General features: G+C 41.0%; 1 protein-coding gene across 1 annotated transcript; it reads left to right on the top strand.

Moving 5' to 3' along the window:
- The first annotated feature begins 1,100 nt into the window (after nucleotides 1-1,100).
- samm50l (sorting and assembly machinery component 50 homolog, like) lies at nucleotides 1,101-20,271 on the top strand. The gene is made up of 15 exons (XM_069156317.1): nucleotides 1,101-1,611; nucleotides 2,077-2,190; nucleotides 12,195-12,296; nucleotides 12,386-12,473; nucleotides 12,570-12,676; nucleotides 12,769-12,899; nucleotides 13,365-13,452; nucleotides 13,616-13,744; nucleotides 13,830-13,901; nucleotides 14,498-14,584; nucleotides 14,695-14,765; nucleotides 14,939-15,006; nucleotides 15,712-15,858; nucleotides 18,944-19,085; nucleotides 19,472-20,271. The coding sequence occupies exons 1-15, from the start codon at nucleotides 1,591-1,593 to the stop codon at nucleotides 19,515-19,517; spliced, it is 1,413 nt and encodes a 470-aa protein (XP_069012418.1). The 5' UTR covers nucleotides 1,101-1,590; the 3' UTR covers nucleotides 19,518-20,271.
- The last annotated feature ends 826 nt before the right edge of the window (nucleotides 20,272-21,097 follow it).

Here is a 21,097-nt window from a genome sequence, read left to right as displayed (position 1 = left end):
AAGTTTAGAGAACTGAGTTTAGTTAAGGGTGTCCATTTGTCCATCGGTCCATGTGTCCACTCTGACCGTCATTCAGACCGCAGTGATCCAGAATCAGAGGAGAACCTTCAGGTCAGAGGTCAGGAACTCAAACAGCTCTGAAACTGCAGCTGTCTTAAAACCAGAGATCTTTAAAAGCATCAGAATCTCAGCAGAACCGAGACATCAGAACCAGGAGGGAGGAGTGAACGTCCAACATCCGTTTGCAGGGACAGACAGCAGGACAGACAGCGTGGACATATTGGGCTCCTCCTGATGCTCCTCCTGATGCTCCTTCTGATGTCCAGTCTGAGGTCCATTCTGAGGGCCGGTCTGAGGTCCCGCAGCAGGTCCATTCCAGAACAGAGCCGGTCTGACAACCAGAACCTTTCTGTCCTGTGATGAGGTCTTCACATGTTGTAACTGGTATTAACCAGGAAACCTGAACAACTCACCTCAACCCAACAGGGAAGGTCCTCAGAACCTAGTCTGGAGAACCATCTTTACTGTGTGAGGGTGAACTGGTTCTGTTGGTCCAAAACCATGAACCCTCACTGACGCTCACATCACCACTGTCTTCATGTGTTGTTGAGATGATTCCTCATTCGTCTACCAAATTTTTTTTTTTTTTTTTTTTTTTTTTTTTACAACTTTTTTAAATAACAACTAAATGGGTCGTTATTGTCCTCCAGAACCGAACCAGGACCACAGTTACGGTCCCTGTAGACCTGAAGACCTCATGAGACCAGGAAGTGATCCACTGTTTGATTGACAGACAGCTGGACTCCCTGTCCTCTGAGACAGACAGACAGACAGACAGTCAGCTGGACTCCCGCCTGGTTCCTGACATCTTTATTGGGGGAGTATTTAATACTTTTAAAACACACGGAGACAGGACCGGAAGTGGCCTGAAAACGAGCGAACACATCACCAGGGTCCAAACATAAAACTCACAGCGGGAAGTCAAACAGCTCCATCTACTGGACAACCTGCGTCAATGTGGCTGTGGACCGGCCCCGCCCACCTCAGTACGTTCTCATTTCCATCCAATCACATCGAGAGGACACCGTGGTGCCTTCATGGACGGGAACTGTGGTCCGTTGGGCGGTGCTGTCCCCGTCATTATCTTGTCTTCGTGTCCCAGTCCTGTCCCTGATTCGCTCCGTGTCTAAATGAGACGTGTCCCGTGAGACCGCGTGGAGTTTGTCCTGCCGGGTTTTATGACAGCAAGGTTTCTTTACGGACCCACACGGTGTTTGTACTTTAGAGAATCGCTCACCATCCCCGCTGCTTCCCGCCTCTTCATTCTGCTGCTGTGGAGCCTCCGGTCTGAGAAAGACGAACCCGACAGGAGATTTCAGAGGGACACTTCTGAGAAAAGACAGAGCCTGGTCGAAGTTCGCGAAAATCACGAGGTGTCCTTGAACGCAGCAGCAGACCGCCCTAACTGTCATGGCGTCTCCCTTGAAGGGGGTTTGGTCCTGGAGAAAGTAGCCGTCGTGATCGCTCCGTTTTCTCCGTGTACAGAGCAGCTGACTCCGGCTGGACAGCTTCTAGGAGACGCCCGTCACCATGGGAACCGTCCACGCTAAGGTAAAACTCTTTTCCCGCTGGCTGCTGGCCGGAAGGAGCTTTTTCTACCGTGACCTCCCTGCTGAGCGACAGACAGCTGGACTCCCTGTCCTCTGAGACAGACAGCTGGACTCCCTCTGAGACAGACAGCTGGACCCCCTGTTCTCTGAGACAGACAGACAGCTGGACTCCCTGTCCTCTGAGACAGACAGACAGACAGCTGGACTCCCTGTTCTCTGAGACAGGCAGACAGACAGACAGCTGGACTCCATGTTCTCTGAGACAGACAGACAGACAGACAGCTGGACTCCCTGTCCTCTGAGACATACAGACAGCTGGACCCCCTGTTCTCTGAGACAGACAGACAGCTGGACTCCCTGTCCTCTGAGACAGACAGACAGACAGCTGGACTCCCTGTCCTCTGAGACAGACAGTAGTGTTTGTGTCTCAGCTCCCAGTCTAAACCCCACCCCCGTCCCCGTCCAGAGTCTGGATCCTCTCCCGATGCACGGCAGGGACCTCGGTGTCAACCCAGACGACCTGATGGACGCTCCGGAGCAGGAGACGGACTCCAAGCAGGAGATCCTGGAGAACAAAGACGTGAGTGGGAACACCTGGCAGGAGGTGTGAGGGTGGTGAGATGCTCCACCCTCTGAGGGTTGCAGCACTACATTACACTACATTATTACATTATTACACTACATTATTACATTATTACACTACATTATTACATTATTACACTACATTATTACACTACATTATTATATTGTTACATTATTACACTACATTATTACATTATTACATCATTACACTACATTATTACATTGTTACATTATTACACTACATTATTACATTATTACATCATTACACTACATTATTACACTACATTATTACATTATTACACTACATTATTACATTGTTACATTATTACACTACATTATTACATTATTACATCATTACACTACATTATTACACTACATTATTACATTATTACACTACATTATTACAGTTACATTATTACATTGTTACATTATTACATTATTACACTACATTATTACATTGTTACATTATTACACTACATTTTTACATTATTACATTATTACACTACATTATTACATTGTTACATTATTACACTACATTATTACATTATTACATTATTACAGTTACATTATTACATTGTTACATTATTACATTATTACACTACATTATTACATTATTACACTACATTATTACATTGTTACATTATTACACTACATTATTACATTATTACACTACATTATTACATTGTTACATTATTACACTACATTATTACATTATTACATCATTACACTACATTATTACACTACATTATTACATTATTACACTACATTATTACATTGTTACATTATTACACTACATTATTACATTATTACATCATTACACTACATTATTACACTACATTATTACATTATTACACTACATTATTACATTATTACACTACATTATTACAGTTACATTATTACATTGTTACATTATTACATTATTACACTACATTATTACATTGTTACATTATTACACTACATTTTTACATTATTACATTATTACACTACATTATTACATTGTTACATTATTACACTACATTATTACATTATTACATTATTACAGTTACATTATTACATTGTTACATTATTACATTATTACACTACATTATTACATTATTACACTACATTATTACATTGTTACATTATTACACTACATTATTACATTATTACACTACATTATTACATTGTTACATTATTACACTACATTATTACATTATTACATCATTACACTACATTATTACACTACATTATTACATTATTACACTACATTATTACATTATTACACTACATTATTACATTATTACATCATTACACTACATTATTACAGTTACATTATTACATTGTTACATTATTACATTATTACATTATTACACTACATTATTACATTATTACATCATTACACTACATTATTACATTGTTACATTATTACACTACATTATTACATTATTACATCATTACACTACATTATTACACTACATTATTACATTATTACATCATTACACTACATTATTACACTACATTATTACATTATTACACTACATTATTACATTATTACATTGTTACAGTTACATTATTACACTACATTATTACATTATTACACTACATTATTACATTATTACACTACATTATTACAGTTACATTATTACATTACATTATTACATTATTACACTACATTATTACATTTTTACACTACATTATTACATTTTTACATTATTACACTACATTATTACATTTTTACACTACATTATTACATTTTTACATTATTACACTACATTATTACATTTTTACATTATTACACTACATTATTACAGTTACATTATTACATTACATTATTACATTATTACACTACATTATTACATTATTACACTACATTATTACACTACATTATTACATTTTTACATTATTACATTATTACACTACATTATTACATTTTTACATTATTACACTACATTATTACACTGCATTATTACATTTTTACATTATTACACTACATTATTACACTACATTATTACACTACATTATTACATTGTTACATTATTAGGTAGGTAGGTAGGTAGGTATATACTTTATTAATCCCCGAGGGGAAATTTTTTTCGCCACAGCAGCATACATACAGAAGCAATAATAGAAGCAATAGAATAAAATAATAGAATAGAATAATATAATAGAAAAGCAATAAAATTAAATAGCAGTAAATAGCAGTAAAAAATATACATATAAAATATAAAATGCACAGTATATACAGTATATATACAGTACATTATATATATATATACATATATTATATACAACAAACCAATAAACACAGTCAACATATATACATATATATATGTATATATATACACATACAGTACAGTATATATCTATATATATAATATACAAGCAACCAAGAAACACAGTCAACAGTGTTATTGTACTGTGATGGATTTTGCCAGAGGTGAGTTATTGTACAGTCTTATTGTAGTGGGCAGGAATGATCTCCTGTATCTGTCCTTGTGACAGCGGAGCTGGAGGAACCTTTTCGAGAAAGTGCTCCGCTGTCCCTGCAGCAGGTGGAGAGGGTGGACAGGATTATCCAAGATGGACAATAGTTTGTTCAGCGTCCTCCTCTCCACCACCTTTTCCAGACTATCAAGTTTGTAGCCGATGATGGAGCCGGCCTTCTTAACCAGCTTGTTAAGTCTGTTGGTGTCTCCGGCTCCAATGCTGCTCCCCCAGCAGACCCCAGCGAAGTACAGTTCACTGGCCACAACAGATGGTAGAACATCTCCAACATCTTGCTGGACACATTGAAGGATCGAAGTTTCCTCAAGAAAAAGAGTCGACTCATCACCTTTTCGTAGACAGCGTTGATGTTGGTCTTCCAGTTCAGTCTGTTGTCATGGAGACACCAGGTACTTGTACTCCTCCACCATGTCCACCTCCTCTCCCAGAACTCTCAGCGGTTGTGGAGCCGTCGTCTTCCTCCTGAAGTCGACCACCATCTTTCTGGTCTTGGCCACGTTCAGAAGGAGGTGATTTCTACCAGCCCACTCCACAAAGTCCTCCACTACTGCCCTGTACTCCTCCTCCCGTCCATCCCTTATACACCGTCCACTGCAGAGTCATCAGAGAACTTCTGCAGATGTCTTGACTCTGAGTTGTACTGGAAGTCAGTTGTGTACAAGGTGAACAGAAAGGGGGACAGAACAGTTCCCTGAGGAGCTCCAGTACCACTGACCACCGTATCAGACAGCACACTGCCCAGACAGACAAACTGTGGTCTGCCTGTCAGGTAGTCATTGATCCAGGAGACGGTGGACGTGTCCACCCCCACCACCCGCAGCTTCTCACTCAGCAGCAGTGGTTGGATGGTGTTAAATGCACTGGAGAAATCAAAGAAAGTGATTCTCACAGAGTCACCGGTTCCATCCAGGTGAGACTGAGCTCGTTGCAGCAGGTAGATGATGGCATCGTCCACTCCCACACGAGGCTGGTACGCAAATTGCAGATGGTCCAGAGAAGATTTCACCAGCGGCCTGAGGTGGGCCAAGACCAGCCTCTCCAGCACCTTCATCACATGAGATGTGAGGGCAACCGGTCGGTAGTCGTTGAGGCCAGATGGAGTCGTCTTCTTGGGGACTGGAACCAGGCAGGACGTCTTCCACAGCACCGGGACCTCCTCCTGCTTCAGGCTCAGGTTGAAGAGGTGTTGTAGGACTTCAGCCAGCTGGACGGCGCAGGTCTTCAGGACCCCGGGGCTGATGCAGTCAGGTCTTCAGGACCCCGGGGCTGATGCAGTCAGGTCCTGCAGCCTTGCGCTGGTGGATTCTCTCCAGCTGTCTCCTAACCTGGCCAGTCGTCACAGAGAGGGGGTGAGGGGGGGGGGGGTCAAGGTGTCGATGGAGGAAGAGCCCTTTGTGATTGAGGGCTCTGTGTCCATGCAGCTCACCAGGGAGGACAGACGGGGGAGGGGGGAGGCAGCAGAGGTGTTTTGGAGGTGTGAGGTGTGGAGGAGACAGATGAGGGTGGTGAACTAAACCTGTTGAAGAAACAGTTTAGTTCATTTGACCTCTCCAGGTTCCCCCTGACTTTCTCTCTATCCAGATTCCCCCTGATTGTTCCTCTCCAGATTCCCCCTGATTGTTCCTCTCCAGGTTCCCCCTGGTTGTCTCTCTCCAGGTTCCCCCTGGTTGTTCCTCTCCAGGTTCCCTCTGGTTGTTCCTCTCCAGGTTCTCCCTGGTTGTCTCTCTCTCCCCTTGAACCCAGTAATCTCCTTCATACCGGTCCACACCTCCCTCACGTTGTTCTGTTGGAGTTTGGCCTCCAGCTTCCTCCTGTAGGAGTCCTTGCACACCCTCATCTTCTCCTTCAGGTGGCGCTGCACTCTCCTGAGCTCCTCCCTGTCCCCAGACCTGAAGGCTGCTTTCTTCTTATTAAGAAGAACTTTCAGGTCACTGGTGATCCACGGTTTATTGTTGGGGAAGCATTTTACAGTCCGGGATGGTACGGTGGAGTGTTCACAGAATTTGATGTATTCTGTGATACAGTCCGTCCTGCTGTTGATGTCCTCCCCATGTGGTCCACACAGCACATCCCAGTCCATGGACTCAAAGCAGTCCTGCAGGGCGTCTTTGGCCTCCTGTGTCCACCTCCTCACAGTCCTGGTGGTCACAGGCTGCCTCTGCACCAGAGGAACATACTTGGGAGTCAGCAGGACCAGGTTGTGGTCTGATCTACCAAGGGGGGGAAGGGCAGTAGTACTGTATGCATCCATGGCATTAGCATACAGGAGGTCCAGAGTTTTATTGTTCCGGGTGGGGCAGTTCACATACTGGTGCAAAGTTGGCAGTACTTTATCCAGACTGGTTAAAGTCTCCAGTAACTAACAAAAATGCACCGGGATGCTTAGTCTGAAGTTTGGACACAGTGGAGTGGATGGTGTCCACTGCTGCCTCTACGTCAGCTGATGGAGGAACGTACACAGCGATAACAATGGCGGACGTGAACTCCCTCGGCAAATAATACGGACGCATCCCCACGGCTAGAAGTTCAATGTCCGGGCTACAGAAACGTTCCTTCACACACACGTGGTCGGGATTACACCACCTCTCGTTCACAGAGACTTCAATCCCTCCACCTTTCTTCTTGCCTCTCCGAACAACGTCTCCGTCCCCCCGAACAGTCCTGAAGCCGGGTACAGCAGCGCTGTGGTCCGGGAGATGTGAGTGCAGCCATGTCTCGGTGAAACACATGATGCTGCACTCCCGGTACTCTCTCTGGGTCTTTACCAGTGCGCCGAGCTCGTCCGTCTTGTTGGCCAACGACCTCACGTTCCCCATTAAAATCGCCGGTACTGATGGTTTGAATTTCCTCCTCTTCACCTTTAGCTTAGCTCCGGCTCTGCAACCCCGCCGTCTTCTCTGAAGTTCATCGGGGATCTCAGGCCTCGCTCCGGGCAGCAGCAGTAGAGGGCTACTCAGCGCGATCAGCTGATCACGAGAGTAAACAATAACAGAGCCCCCAGCCAGAAACGTGGAAAAATTACGGTCCATTACGGACCGTTAACTTAACACGAGAGAAAGAAAAAAAAAAAAAACTCCGAAGAGGAGAAAGGCTTAAAAAATACTAATAACAAGGGGAGGGGAGCTGCCGCAACAGGCTGCCGCTAGCGCGGCGCCATCTTGATTACACTACATTATTACATTTTTACATTTTTACACTACATTATTACACTACATTATTACACTACATTATTACATTATTACACTACATTATTACATTATTACACTACATTATTACATTTTTACATTATTACACTACATTATTACATTTTTACATTATTACACTACATTATTACATTATTACACTACATTATTAAATTTTTACATTTTTACACTACATTATTACACTACATTATTACACTACATTATTACATTATTACACTACATTATTACATTATTACACTACATTATTACATTTTTACATTATTACACTACATTATTACATTTTTACATTATTACACTACATTATTACATTATTACACTACATTATTACACTACATTATTACATTTTTACATTATTACATTATTACACTACATTATTACATTTTTACATTATTACACTACATTATTACACTGCATTATTACATTATTACACTACATTATTACATTTTTACATTATTACATTATTACACTACATTATTACACTACATTATTACATTATTACACTACATTATTACATTTTTACATTATTACACTACATTATTACACTGCATTATTACATTATTACACTACATTATTACATTTTTACATTATTACATTATTACACTACATTATTACATTTTTACATTATTACACTACATTATTACACTACATTATTACATTATTACACTACATTATTACATTTTTACATTATTACACTACATTATTACATTTTTACATTTTTACACTACATTATTACACTACATTATTACACTACATTATTACATTATTACGCTACATTATTACATTATTACACTACATTATTACATTTTTACATTATTACACTACATTATTACATTTTTACATTATTACACTACATTATTACATTATTACACTACATTATTACACTACATTATTACATTTTTACATTATTACATTATTACACTACATTATTACATTTTTACATTATTACACTACATTATTACACTGCATTATTACATTATTACACTACATTATTACATTTTTACATTATTACATTATTACACTACATTATTACACTACATTATTACATTATTACACTACATTATTACATTTTTACATTATTACACTACATTATTACACTGCATTATTACATTATTACACTACATTATTACATTTTTACATTATTACATTATTACACTACATTATTACATTTTTACATTATTACACTACATTATTACACTACATTATTACATTATTACACTACATTATTACATTTTTACATTATTACACTACATTATTACACTACATTATTACATTATTACACTACATTTTTACATTATTACACTACATTATTACACTGCATTATTACATTATTACACTACATTATTACATTATTACACTACATTATTACATTTTTACATTATTACACTACATTATTACACTACATTATTACATTATTACACTACATTATTACATTTTTACATTATTACATTATTACACTACATTATTACATTATTACACTACATTATTACATTTTTACATTATTACATTATTACACTACATTATTACACTACATTATTACATTATTACACTACATTATTACATTTTTACATTATTACACTACATTATTACACTGCATTATTACATTATTACACTACATTATTACATTTTTACATTATTACACTACATTATTACACTACATTATTACATTATTACACTACATTATTACATTTTTACATTATTACACTACATTATTACACTGCATTATTACATTATTACACTACATTATTACATTATTACATTATTACACTACATTATTACATTATTACACTACATTATTACATTTTTACATTATTACACTACATTATTACACTGCATTATTACATTATTACACTACATTATTACATTTTTACATTATTACATTATTACACTCCATTATTACACTACATTATTACACTACATTATTACACTGCATTATTACATTATTACACTACATTATTACATTATTACATTATTACACTACATTATTACATTATTACACTACATTATTACATTTTTACATTATTACACTACATTATTACACTGCATTATTACATTATTTCACTACATTATTACATTATTACACTACATTTTTACATTTTTACACTACATTATTACATTTTTACATTATTACACTACATTATTACATTATTACACTACATTATTACATTATTACACTACATTATTACATTTTTACATTATTACATTATTACATTATTACACTACATTATTACACTGCATTATTACATTATTACACTACATTATTACATTTTTACATTATTACACTACATTATTACACTGCATTATTACATTATTACACTACATTATTACATTATTACACTACATTATTAAATTTTTACATTATTACACTACATTATTATATTGTTACATTATTACACTACATTATTACATTATTACACTACATTATTACATTACACTACATTATTACATCATTACATTATTACATTACACTACACTACACTACATTATTACATTACATCATTACATTATTATATTATTAAATTACACTACATTATTACATCATTACATTATTACATTACACTACACTACATTATTACATTACATCATTACATTATTACATTACATCATTACATTCATACATTACATCATTACATCATTACATTATTACATTACATTATTACATTACACTACATTATTACATCATTACATTATTACATTATACTACACTACATTATAACATTACATCATTACATCATTACATTATTACATTATTACATTACATCATTACATTATTACATTATTACATTACATCATTACATTATTACATTACACTACATTATTACATCATTACATGATTACATTACACTACACTACATTATTACATTACATAATTACATCATTACATTATTACATTACATCATTACATTATTACATTACATTACATCATTACATTATTACATTATTACATTGCACTACACTACATTATTACATTACATTATTACATTATTACATTATTACATTACACGACATTATTACATCATTACATTATTACATTACACTACACTACATTATTACATTACATCATTACATTATTACATTATTACATTACATCATTACATTATTACATTACACTACATTATTACATCATTACATTATTACATTACACTACACTACATTATTACATTACATAATTACATCATTACATTATTACATTGCATCATTACATTATTACATTACACTACATCATTACATTATTACATTATTACATTACACTACACTACATTATTACATTACATCATTACATTATTACATTACATTATTACATTACATCGTTACATTATTACATTACATAATTACATCATTACATTATTACACTACATCATTACATTATTACATTATTACATTACACCACACTACATTATTACATTACATCATTACATTATTACATTATTACATTACATCATTACATTATTACATTATTACATTACACCACACTACATTATTACACTACATCATTACATTATTACATTATTACATTACACTACACTACATTATTACATTACATTATTACATTATTACATTACATCGTTACATTATTACATTACATTACATTTCATTTATCTGACTCTTTTATCCAAAGCGACTTACAATAAGATCATTTCAACCAAACTACAAAGTTCTATCAGGAAGTTCCATTTTAAGATACTAAAGTTCTACTGTTCAAGGTAAAGGAGGAAGAGAGAAGGAGGAGGAGGAGCAGAGTGAACGGGCTGGGGTGTATGGTTGGACCATGTCCTGGATGTAGAGGAGGAGAAGGAGACGGAGGAAGAGGAGAAGGGGGAGTGGAGTAGTGTGGGTGAATCTAGGAGGTTAAAGACCAGTTGAGCTGCTGCATTCTGGATGAGCTGCAGAGGTCAGATGGTACTAACAGGTAGACCTGCCAGGAGGGAGTTACAGTAGTCCAGACGTGAGATGACCAGAACCTGGGCCAGAACCTGCACCTCCTTCTGAGTGAGAAGAGGACGTCTTCTCCTGATGTTGTGCAGCATGTATCTACAGGAACGTGTTGTTGCAGTGATGTTGGCAGTAAGAGAGAGTTGACTGTGGAGTGTCTCCGAGGTTCTTATCAGTCAGGGTCGGGATAACAGAGTTGTTGAAGGTAGTAGTCAGGTCGAGGGTGGGATGATGTCAGGATCTCCGGTCACAGGATCTATGTGAATGTTTTTATTTCTGGTGAAGCTTCATTCAACTAAAACAACTGTGTTCATTAAGTCGTAGAGAGACGATCAATGTGCTGAGTCATGTGATGAGATGAGGAAGTAGATGTCTCTGCCTGCAGGTGGTGGTCCAACATGTCAACATCCAGGGTCTGGGCCGAACCAAAGAGGACCTGCTCGGATATGAGATCTCAGACGTGTTCCACGCCAAGAACCTCATTGATGTATGTATTGATCACATGATGTATGTATTGATCACATGACCCTCTGGGTCAATGAGTGCGAGGTGGATCAGTACTCAGGTGTGTTTCAGGTGATGAAGAAAGCTCACGTGGCCCGACAGAAGCTGCTCCGCCTGGGGATCTTCAAAGAGGTGGAGGTTCTAATCGACACGTCTGAAGGTGAGTCCCAGCGCTCCGCGTTCCCCTGAGTTCCAGCTGCAGGTATGGCTGAGCTCACAGCGATGCTCTTCGTCCTGATTGGCTGTTCCTCCTCAGGTGCCGACGCTCTGCCCAACGGCCTGGACGTGACCTTTGAGGTGACAGAGGTGAAGAGGCTGACAGGAAGCTACAACACCATGGTCGGCAACAATGAAGGCAGCATGGTGAGACCTGACATCATGCCATTTAAGCCCCTCCCCCCAGTGAGGGGACAGTCCATCAGCAGTGTGTTGTGACCCTGAGCTCCGTCTTCCAGGTGCTGGGCCTGAAGCTGCCCAACATGTTGGGTCGAGCTGAGAAGCTCACCTTCCAGTTCTCCTACGGGACCAAGGAGACGTCCTACGGCCTGTCTTTCTTCAAGCCCCAGCCAGGACACTTCGAACGCAAGTACGCACCCCACACACACACACACACACACACACACACCCACACACACACCCACACACACACACACACACACACACACACATACACACACACATACACACACACACACATACACATATACACACACACATACATATACACACACACACATATACACACACACACACACACACACACACACACACACACACACACACACACACACACACACACACACACACACATACACACACACACACATACACATATACACACACACACACACACACACACACACACACACAGCAGGGACACAAATATACACTGTATAAACATCAACAATACAAGCGTTGTAAATAAAGAATCACATAACAATCGAACCAGAAAACATGATGACATCAAAGAACAGCTGTGAAACAACAGAACTAAAAAGCATTCGTTCTCCTGGAGGAGTTTTTACATACGTGTGTGTGTCGTCTGTTTCAGCCTCACACTCAACATGTACAAGGTGACCGGACAGTTTCCATGGAGCTCCTTAAAGGAGACGGACAGAGGCGTGTCTGCAGAGCTCAACGTAAGAGAGTCTGAATCTCTGCAGGATCCTCAGCTCTGATGAAGCATGAATATTAAGATAAGATATAAAGATAAACATTAACGGTGTTTAACGGTGTTTAACGGTGTTTAACGGTACATCCTGCAGAGGGCGCTGTGTTCTGAAGATGTCCTTCTTCCTACAGTTTCCTGTGGGGATGAGCAGCCACACAGTGAAGTGGGAGGGTGTGTGGAGGGAGCTGGGCTGTCTGGCTCGCAGCGCCTCGTTCGCCGTGCGGGAGGAGAGCGGACACTCTCTGAAGTCGGCCGTCTCGGTAACAACTCGTATGGCTCTGATGTCACTTCCTGGAAGGGTTTGTGTGCGTTCTCCAGGTCACTTCCTGATGTTTTGTCTTTCAGCACACGGTGTCCGTGGACTCCAGGAATTCTGCCATTTTCCCCAGCAGAGGTGCCTTACTGCGGATCAATCAGGTCGGACATGTTCACGTTACTACACACTAACCTAACTGTGGGCTCCCTAATGATGAGAGTGGGCGGAGTTTAATGTTTGATGGTAAATGGTCTGTACTCGTAGAGTTTTATCACCTTACGGTCCCAAAGCACTTTTACATGGTTTTACATTCACACACACTAATGAGACAGATCACCATGCAGTCAGCCACCAGGAGCACATTCACACACTGATGGTTCACCATCGGGAGCAACTCAGGGTTCAGTGTCTTGCTCAAAGACACTTGGGACAGGAGGCGCTGGACAGGAGGAGCTGGACATCGAACCACCAACCTTACGATTAGTGCGCAACCCACTCTACCATCTGAGCCCCACCCTCAGACCTGGCCCCACCCTCAGACCTGGCCCCACCCTCAGATCATGATGTCCTGTCGAACTGAGGGAGGGGCTGTGATTTACTAAGAATGTCACATAGAGGACAGGAGCGTCACGTCACTGTTTGAGGGCTGAATACGAGACGAAAAAAAACCTTCTCTGAGGTTGGAGGACAGACGTTCATTAAGGCGTGTGTCACGCGTGTTCCTGTGTGTCACGCGTGTTCCTGTGTGTCCGTGCAGGAGCTGGCTGGGTACACAGGAGGAGACGCCAGCTTCCTAAAGGAGGACTTTGAGCTGCAGCTCAACAGACGGCTCTTCTGGGACTCAGTAAGTCATGACTCACCACCAGGGGGCAGCACAGCTCCACTGAGGAGTGGTACAGTGACAGTGGTTCAGCTGCTTTTTGAGGGGGCTAAAGGGACGTTGTGTGTTCTCAGGTCCTGTCTGCCTCTCTGTGGGGGGGCGTCCTTTATCCCATCGGAGGACAGCCGTCCTGCATCGCTGACAGGTACGTTTGGTTTATCCACCTGGCTCTGACCTCAGCGTGTCACTGAGCTCTTCCTCAGTCAGATGACTCATACATGATATGAGGTCAGAGGAGGCTGTCAGAGCTCCTATTCTCCTCCTGGAAGTGTGGATGTGATTTGAACTGTTCACCGAGTGGTGACGTACTTCCTCCAGGTTCTACCTGGGCGGTCCGACCAGTGTACGAGGGTTCGGGATGTACAGCATCGGGCCACAGAGCGAAGGTAAAAACTCTCCGTCAGATATACTGAATCCTCCAGTGGCTTCATCACGTCAGTGACAGGTCCTTCTGTTCCTCTGTTGAAAGTCCAGCTGGAGTCTGGGAGCTGTGACACAGCAGGGGGGACGTTCCTCACTGTCTCCTCTCAGAATAGATCAACAGAGAAGTCAGAGGTTCAGCCGGAGACTGAATCTACTGTCACGTTTAATAGAAAGTAGTGACGCTGTGTAAAAAACACAATGTGATTTACAAATCACATAAACACATTTAAATAACAATAGACCAAAGACAACATATCAAATGTTGAAACTGAGAAATGATATTGTTTTATGTAAAATATCTGTTAATTTTGAGATTGATGGCAACAATATGTTTCTAAGAATTTGGGATAGGATCAACAAAAGAAAATCACCTGTTGCAACATCTCACTACTAATGAGGTTACCATGACAACAGATTAGTAACATGATTGGGTGTAAAAAGAACATTTCAGAGGCAGACTCTCGCATTTCACTTTCAAAACTCCAGAAACTGGTCTCCTCAGTTCCCAAACATTTACAGAGTGTTGTTAAAAGAAGAGTTGATGCAGCTCAGATGAACCAAACCGGTGAAATAATGATCATCTCAGTCTGCTCACAGAGAACTCTCTGTGGGATGTGGGAGGAGCCTCTGCTGCAGTGCGTCCTGGGTAAATGGCCTCTGTGTTCCAGGTGACTATCTGGGTGGAGAGGCGTACTGGGCCGGCGGTCTGCACCTCTACACCCCGCTGCCCTTCAGGCCGGGTCGGGGGGGCTTCGGAGACCTCTTCAGAACCCACTTCTTCCTCAACGCAGGCAACCTCTGCAACCTCAACTACGGTGGGTGGACAGAGGACGCTGTCTGTCCTCCTGTGTCTTTGTGTCCTCTGGTGTCTGTCTGTCCTCCAGTGTCTCTGTGTCCTCTGGTGTCTGTCTGTCCTCCAGTGTCTCGGTGTCCTCTGGTGTCTGTCTGTCCTCCAGTGTCTCGGTGTCCTCTGGTGTCTCTCTGTCCTCCTGTGTCTCTGTGTCCTCTGGTGTCTGTCTGTCCTGCTGTGTCCTCCTGTGTCTCTGTACTCTGGTGTCTGTCTGTCCTCCAGTGTCTCGGTGTCCTCTGGTGTCTGTCCTCCAGTGTCTCGGTGTCCTCTGGTGTCTGTCTGTCCTCCTGTGTCTCTGTGTCCTCTGGTGTCTGTCTGTCCTGCTGTGTCCTCCTGTGTCTCTGTACTCTGGTGTCTGTCTGTCCTCCTGTGTCTCTGTGTCCTCTGGTGTCTGTCTGTCCTCCTGTGTCTCTGTGGCCTCTGTCCTGTATGTTTACAGAAGTGTGTCCATGATGGTTCTGATCCGTCAGAACTCTGATTTACATCAACAGCATGAAGTTTATTAAACTAGTCCAACTTGTGACATGTACGACTGTAGCATGTACTACTGTGACATGTTGTACTACTGTGACATGTTGTACTACTGTGACATGTACTACTGTGACATGTTGTACTACTGTAGCATGTACTACTGTGACATGTTGTACTACTGTAGCATGTACTACTGTGACATGTACTACTGTGACATGTTGTACTACTGTGACATGTACTACTGTGACATGTTGTACTACTGTAGCATGTACTACTGTAGCATGTTGTACTATTGTGACATGTACTACTGTAGCATGTACTACTGTAGCATGTACTACTGTAGCATGTTGTACTACTGTAACATGTACTAATGTAGCATGTTGTACTACTGTGACATGTTGTTGTACTACTGTGACATGTACTACTGTGACATGTACATATGTAACATGTTGTACTATTGTGACATGTACTACTGTGACATGTTGTACTATTGTGACATGTACTACTGTAGCATGTACTACTGTAGCATGTACTACTGTAGCATGTTGTACTACTGTAACATGTACTACTGTAGCATGTACTACTGTAGCATGTTGTACTACTGTAACATGTACTAATGTAGCATGTTGTACTACTGTGACATGTACTACTGTAGCATGTTGTACTACTGTAACATGTACTACTGTGACATGTTGTACTACTGTGACATGTTGTTGTACTACTGTGACATGTTGTTGTACTACTGTGACATGTACTACTGTGACATGTACATATGTAACATGTTGTACTATTGTGACATGTACTACTGTGACATGTTGTACTACTGTGACATGTTGTACTACTGTGACATGTTGTTGGACTACTGTGACATGTACTACTGTGACATGTTGTTGTACTACTGTGACATGTTGTTGTACTACTGTGACATGTACTACTGTGACATGTACATATGTAACATGTTGTACTATTGTGACATGTACTACTGTGACATGTTGTACTACTGTGACATGTTGTACTACTGTGACATGTTGTTGGACTACTGTGACATGTACTACTGTGACATGTTGTTGTACTACTATGACATGTACTACTGTGACATGTACATATGTAACATGTACTATTGTGACATGTACTACTGTGACATGTTGTACTACAGTGACATGTACTACTGTGACATGTTGTACTACTGTGACATGTACTACTGTGACATGTACTACTGTGACATGTTGTACTACTGTGACATGTTGTACTACAGTGACATGTACTACTGTGACATGTTGTACTACAGTGACATGTTGTTGTACTACTGTGACATGTTGTTGTACTACAGTCAGATGTTGTTGTGCTACTGTGACATGTTGTACTACTGTGACATGTACTACTGTGACATGTACTACTGTGACATGTTGTACTACAGTGACATGTTGTTGTACTACTGTGACATGTTGTTGTACTACAGTCAGATGTTGTTGTGCTACTGTGACATGTTGTACTACTGTGACATGTACTACTGTGACATGTACTACTGTGACATTTTGTACTACTGTGACATGTACTACTATGACATGTACTACTGTGACATGTTGTACTACTGTGACATGTAGTACTGTAACATGTACTACTGTGACATGTTGTTGTACTACTATGACATGTACTACTGTGACATGTACTACTGTGACATGTACATATGTAACATGTACTATTGTGACATGTACTACTGTGACATGTTGTACTACAGTGACATGTACTACTGTGACATGTACTACAGTGACATGTACTACTGTGACATGTTGTTGTACTACTGTGACATGTACTACTGTGACATGTACTACTGTGACATGTACTACTGTGACATGTTGTACTACAGTGACATGTTGTACTACTGTGACATGTACTACTGTGACATGTTGTACTACAGTGACATGTACTACTGTGACATGTTGTTGTACTACAGTGACATGTTGTACTACTGTGACATGTTGTTGTACTACTGTGACATGTTGTTGTACTACAGTCACATGTTGTTGTGCTACTGTGACATGTTGTACTACTGCGACATGTACTACTGTGACATGTTGTACTACTGTGACATGTTGTACTACTGTGACATGTACTACTGTGACATGTTGTACTACAGTGACATGTTGTACTACTGTGACATGTACTACTGTGACATGTTGTACTACAGTGACATGTACTACTGTGACATGTTGTTGTACTACTGTGACATGTTGTTGTACTACAGTCACATGTTGTTGTGCTACTGTGACATGTTGTACTACTGCGACATGTACTACTGTGACATGTTGTACTACTGTGACATGTTGTACTACAGTGACATGTACTACTGTGACATGTACTACTGTGACATGTTGTACTACAGTGACATGTACTACTGTGACATGTTGTACTACAGTGACATGTACTACTGTGACATGTTGTACTACTGTGACATGTACTACTGTGACATGTTGTACTACAGTGACATGTAGTACTGTGACATGTTGTACTACTGTGACATGTTGTACTACAGTCACATGTTGTTGTACTACAGTCACATGTTGTTGTACTGTGTGCAGGTGAGGGTCCCCGGGCTCACCTGGAGAGGCTGGCTGAGTGTCTCCGCTGGTCATACGGAGCGGGCATCGTTCTGCGGCTCGGGAACATCGCCCGGCTGGAGCTCAACTACTGCATCCCCATGGGGGTTCAGAGCGGAGACAGGTAGGACCGCTCAGCACACCTGGCTCGTCACCGTGATGAGGTTCACCTGCTCAGGTTTCCAAACACACAGAGAGAAGAGAGTCTGACCAGCTGACAAATGAGGAGTCAGATCCATCAGATGAAAAGAACCAATAACAACTGTGATGTCATGATCAACTGAAGAGAGGAGCTGAAGCTCAAGCAGCCTCGGTGTCCCTCACTGTGTCCCTCCTGTGTCCCTCACTGTGTCCCTCACTGTGTCCCTCCTGTATCCCTAACTGTGTCCCTCCTGTGTCCCTCATTGTGTCCCTCCTGTGTCCTTCCTGTGTCTACAGCATGAAGCCAGTGTTTCCTCCACCACTCTGCAGGGATGATGGTAACATGTCTGTCCTCTCACTCTCCTGCAGAATATGTGACGGGGTCCAGTTTGGAGCAGGGATCCGCTTCCTGTGACCTCATCACTGAGCGCCACTTCAGCCGAGGCAGAGACGTGGAGGGAGAACATCTTGTTGTCACCTGTAACTAATGTAGAGTGGCTCACTAGCATGAGTCCTGTCCTGGAAACACTTCATTATGCATCACTCCAGGCTTTTAACCAACAGAGTACCAGTGCTGGGCTCAGAACCGGGCCACCGTCCTCAAACTGGACCTATTAAATCAGGTATAATTAACCAGGTATAACTAACCAGGTATTAGTTTCCTGAAGCAGTTGCTGGATCGTAACCTCTGAATGTTCCAGCAGCTGTTCTCATCAGAACGTGTCTAAAGGATGTTTTGGTCCTCGGTTTGACGTCTCCAACACCGCTACTTTGTTTGTGGTAAAGTCACCCACCTGAAGTTTCACCCACTGTTTCCACGGTGACACAGAGTCAGTCATTTTCCAGATTTTGGGCATGTTCCCCTCTTTGCCTCCCAGGACGTTTCTCCTCCAGGAGTCTGACGTGTTGATGATGTACTTTGAGATTGAACGTATACCTGGCGTGTTTTATTAAGTTCTTCTGTGTGATGAGTGACTGAAGCAGCAGCAGGAGGTCCATGTGGACAGGAAGCAGAACTCTGAATGCTAACAGCAGCAGGAGGTCCATGTGGACCGGGCCGGCAGCAGAAGTGGAACCTCCCTGAACAACCTCCACCAGCAGTGCTCTTACTGTTAGTCCTCTTTTTGATGTAGAAGCTGTTCACTAATAAACCAAGCTGATCCTCCTCAGACTGTCTCCTCTGTCTGAAACCCCCAGTGAGCAGACAGTGTGTGAACTGCTCCGTCCTGTTGTAGTTGTTGATGCTCCCTGATGTTAAAAGTGTTTAAATAGATGAATGTGTTCAGGTCAGGACTGTCTGACCCTGTGGAGGGAAAATACTCAGGATGGACTGACCTGTCGAGAGCACCGTGGACCATAAAGCTCTGCATGTTATACAAATTAGGACCTTTTATTTGTAGCAGAGAGTGACATCGTCATCAGCATTATTAGTATCAGAGCAGTACATCGTCTTCATTTCTAATGCTTATTATACAAGCCGTGAGCAGTTATCAGCCTGGTCTCAGTGGGAGGGTGGAGCTCTGAGAACGGACATGGATCAGTGTGTGTAACACAGGTGTGTGTGCAGGTCAGTGTGTGTGATGTGGATGTGTGTAACGTACGTGTGTGTGCAGGTCAGAGCCCCGCCCCGCTGCAGCCTGCCAGCTGACGGTTTGAACCTTTGGTCCTTGGGAACCTGAGCAGGGCGGTCCGGTGTGGATGGAGCCAGATGTATATTTGGTCTGTGTGGGAGTCCAGGCAGGTGGAGAGAAGGTGGAGCTGCACACACAGACAGAACCATGCAAAAGCAGCCACAATCAATATGTTTCTGTAGTATTTTCACTGAGCTGTCCCTGAGCCCACATCAATCCCATTTTATTTGTAGGGTTATACTCATATTAATCTGATCATATTTAAAATATCTAACACCACCAGACTGAGGTCATCTGTTAGCAGCTGCTGTGAGCTCCATATCAAAGTCACCTTCATTCCACAGTGATCCACTTTAACACCACC

The sequence above is a fragment of the Embiotoca jacksoni genome, unplaced genomic scaffold (genome assembly GCF_022577435.1).
Source record: "Embiotoca jacksoni isolate LCO1_2020_lvr unplaced genomic scaffold, fEmbJac1.0.p SCAF_21, whole genome shotgun sequence".
Classification (NCBI taxonomy): Eukaryota; Metazoa; Chordata; class Actinopteri; family Embiotocidae; genus Embiotoca; species Embiotoca jacksoni.
The sequence above is the reverse complement of the archived record's forward strand: the minus strand, read 5'-3'. Positions and strand labels throughout refer to the sequence as shown.

Coding starts and splice junctions, on each gene's coding strand:
- samm50l (XM_069156317.1), top strand. CDS start 1,591: ATGGGAACCGTCCACGCTAAG. Junction 12,900..13,364: donor CCAGGACACTTCGAACGCAA/GTACGCACCCCA, acceptor CGTCTGTTTCAG/CCTCACACTCAACATGTACA. Junction 13,453..13,615: donor GCGTGTCTGCAGAGCTCAAC/GTAAGAGAGTCT, acceptor TTCTTCCTACAG/TTTCCTGTGGGGATGAGCAG.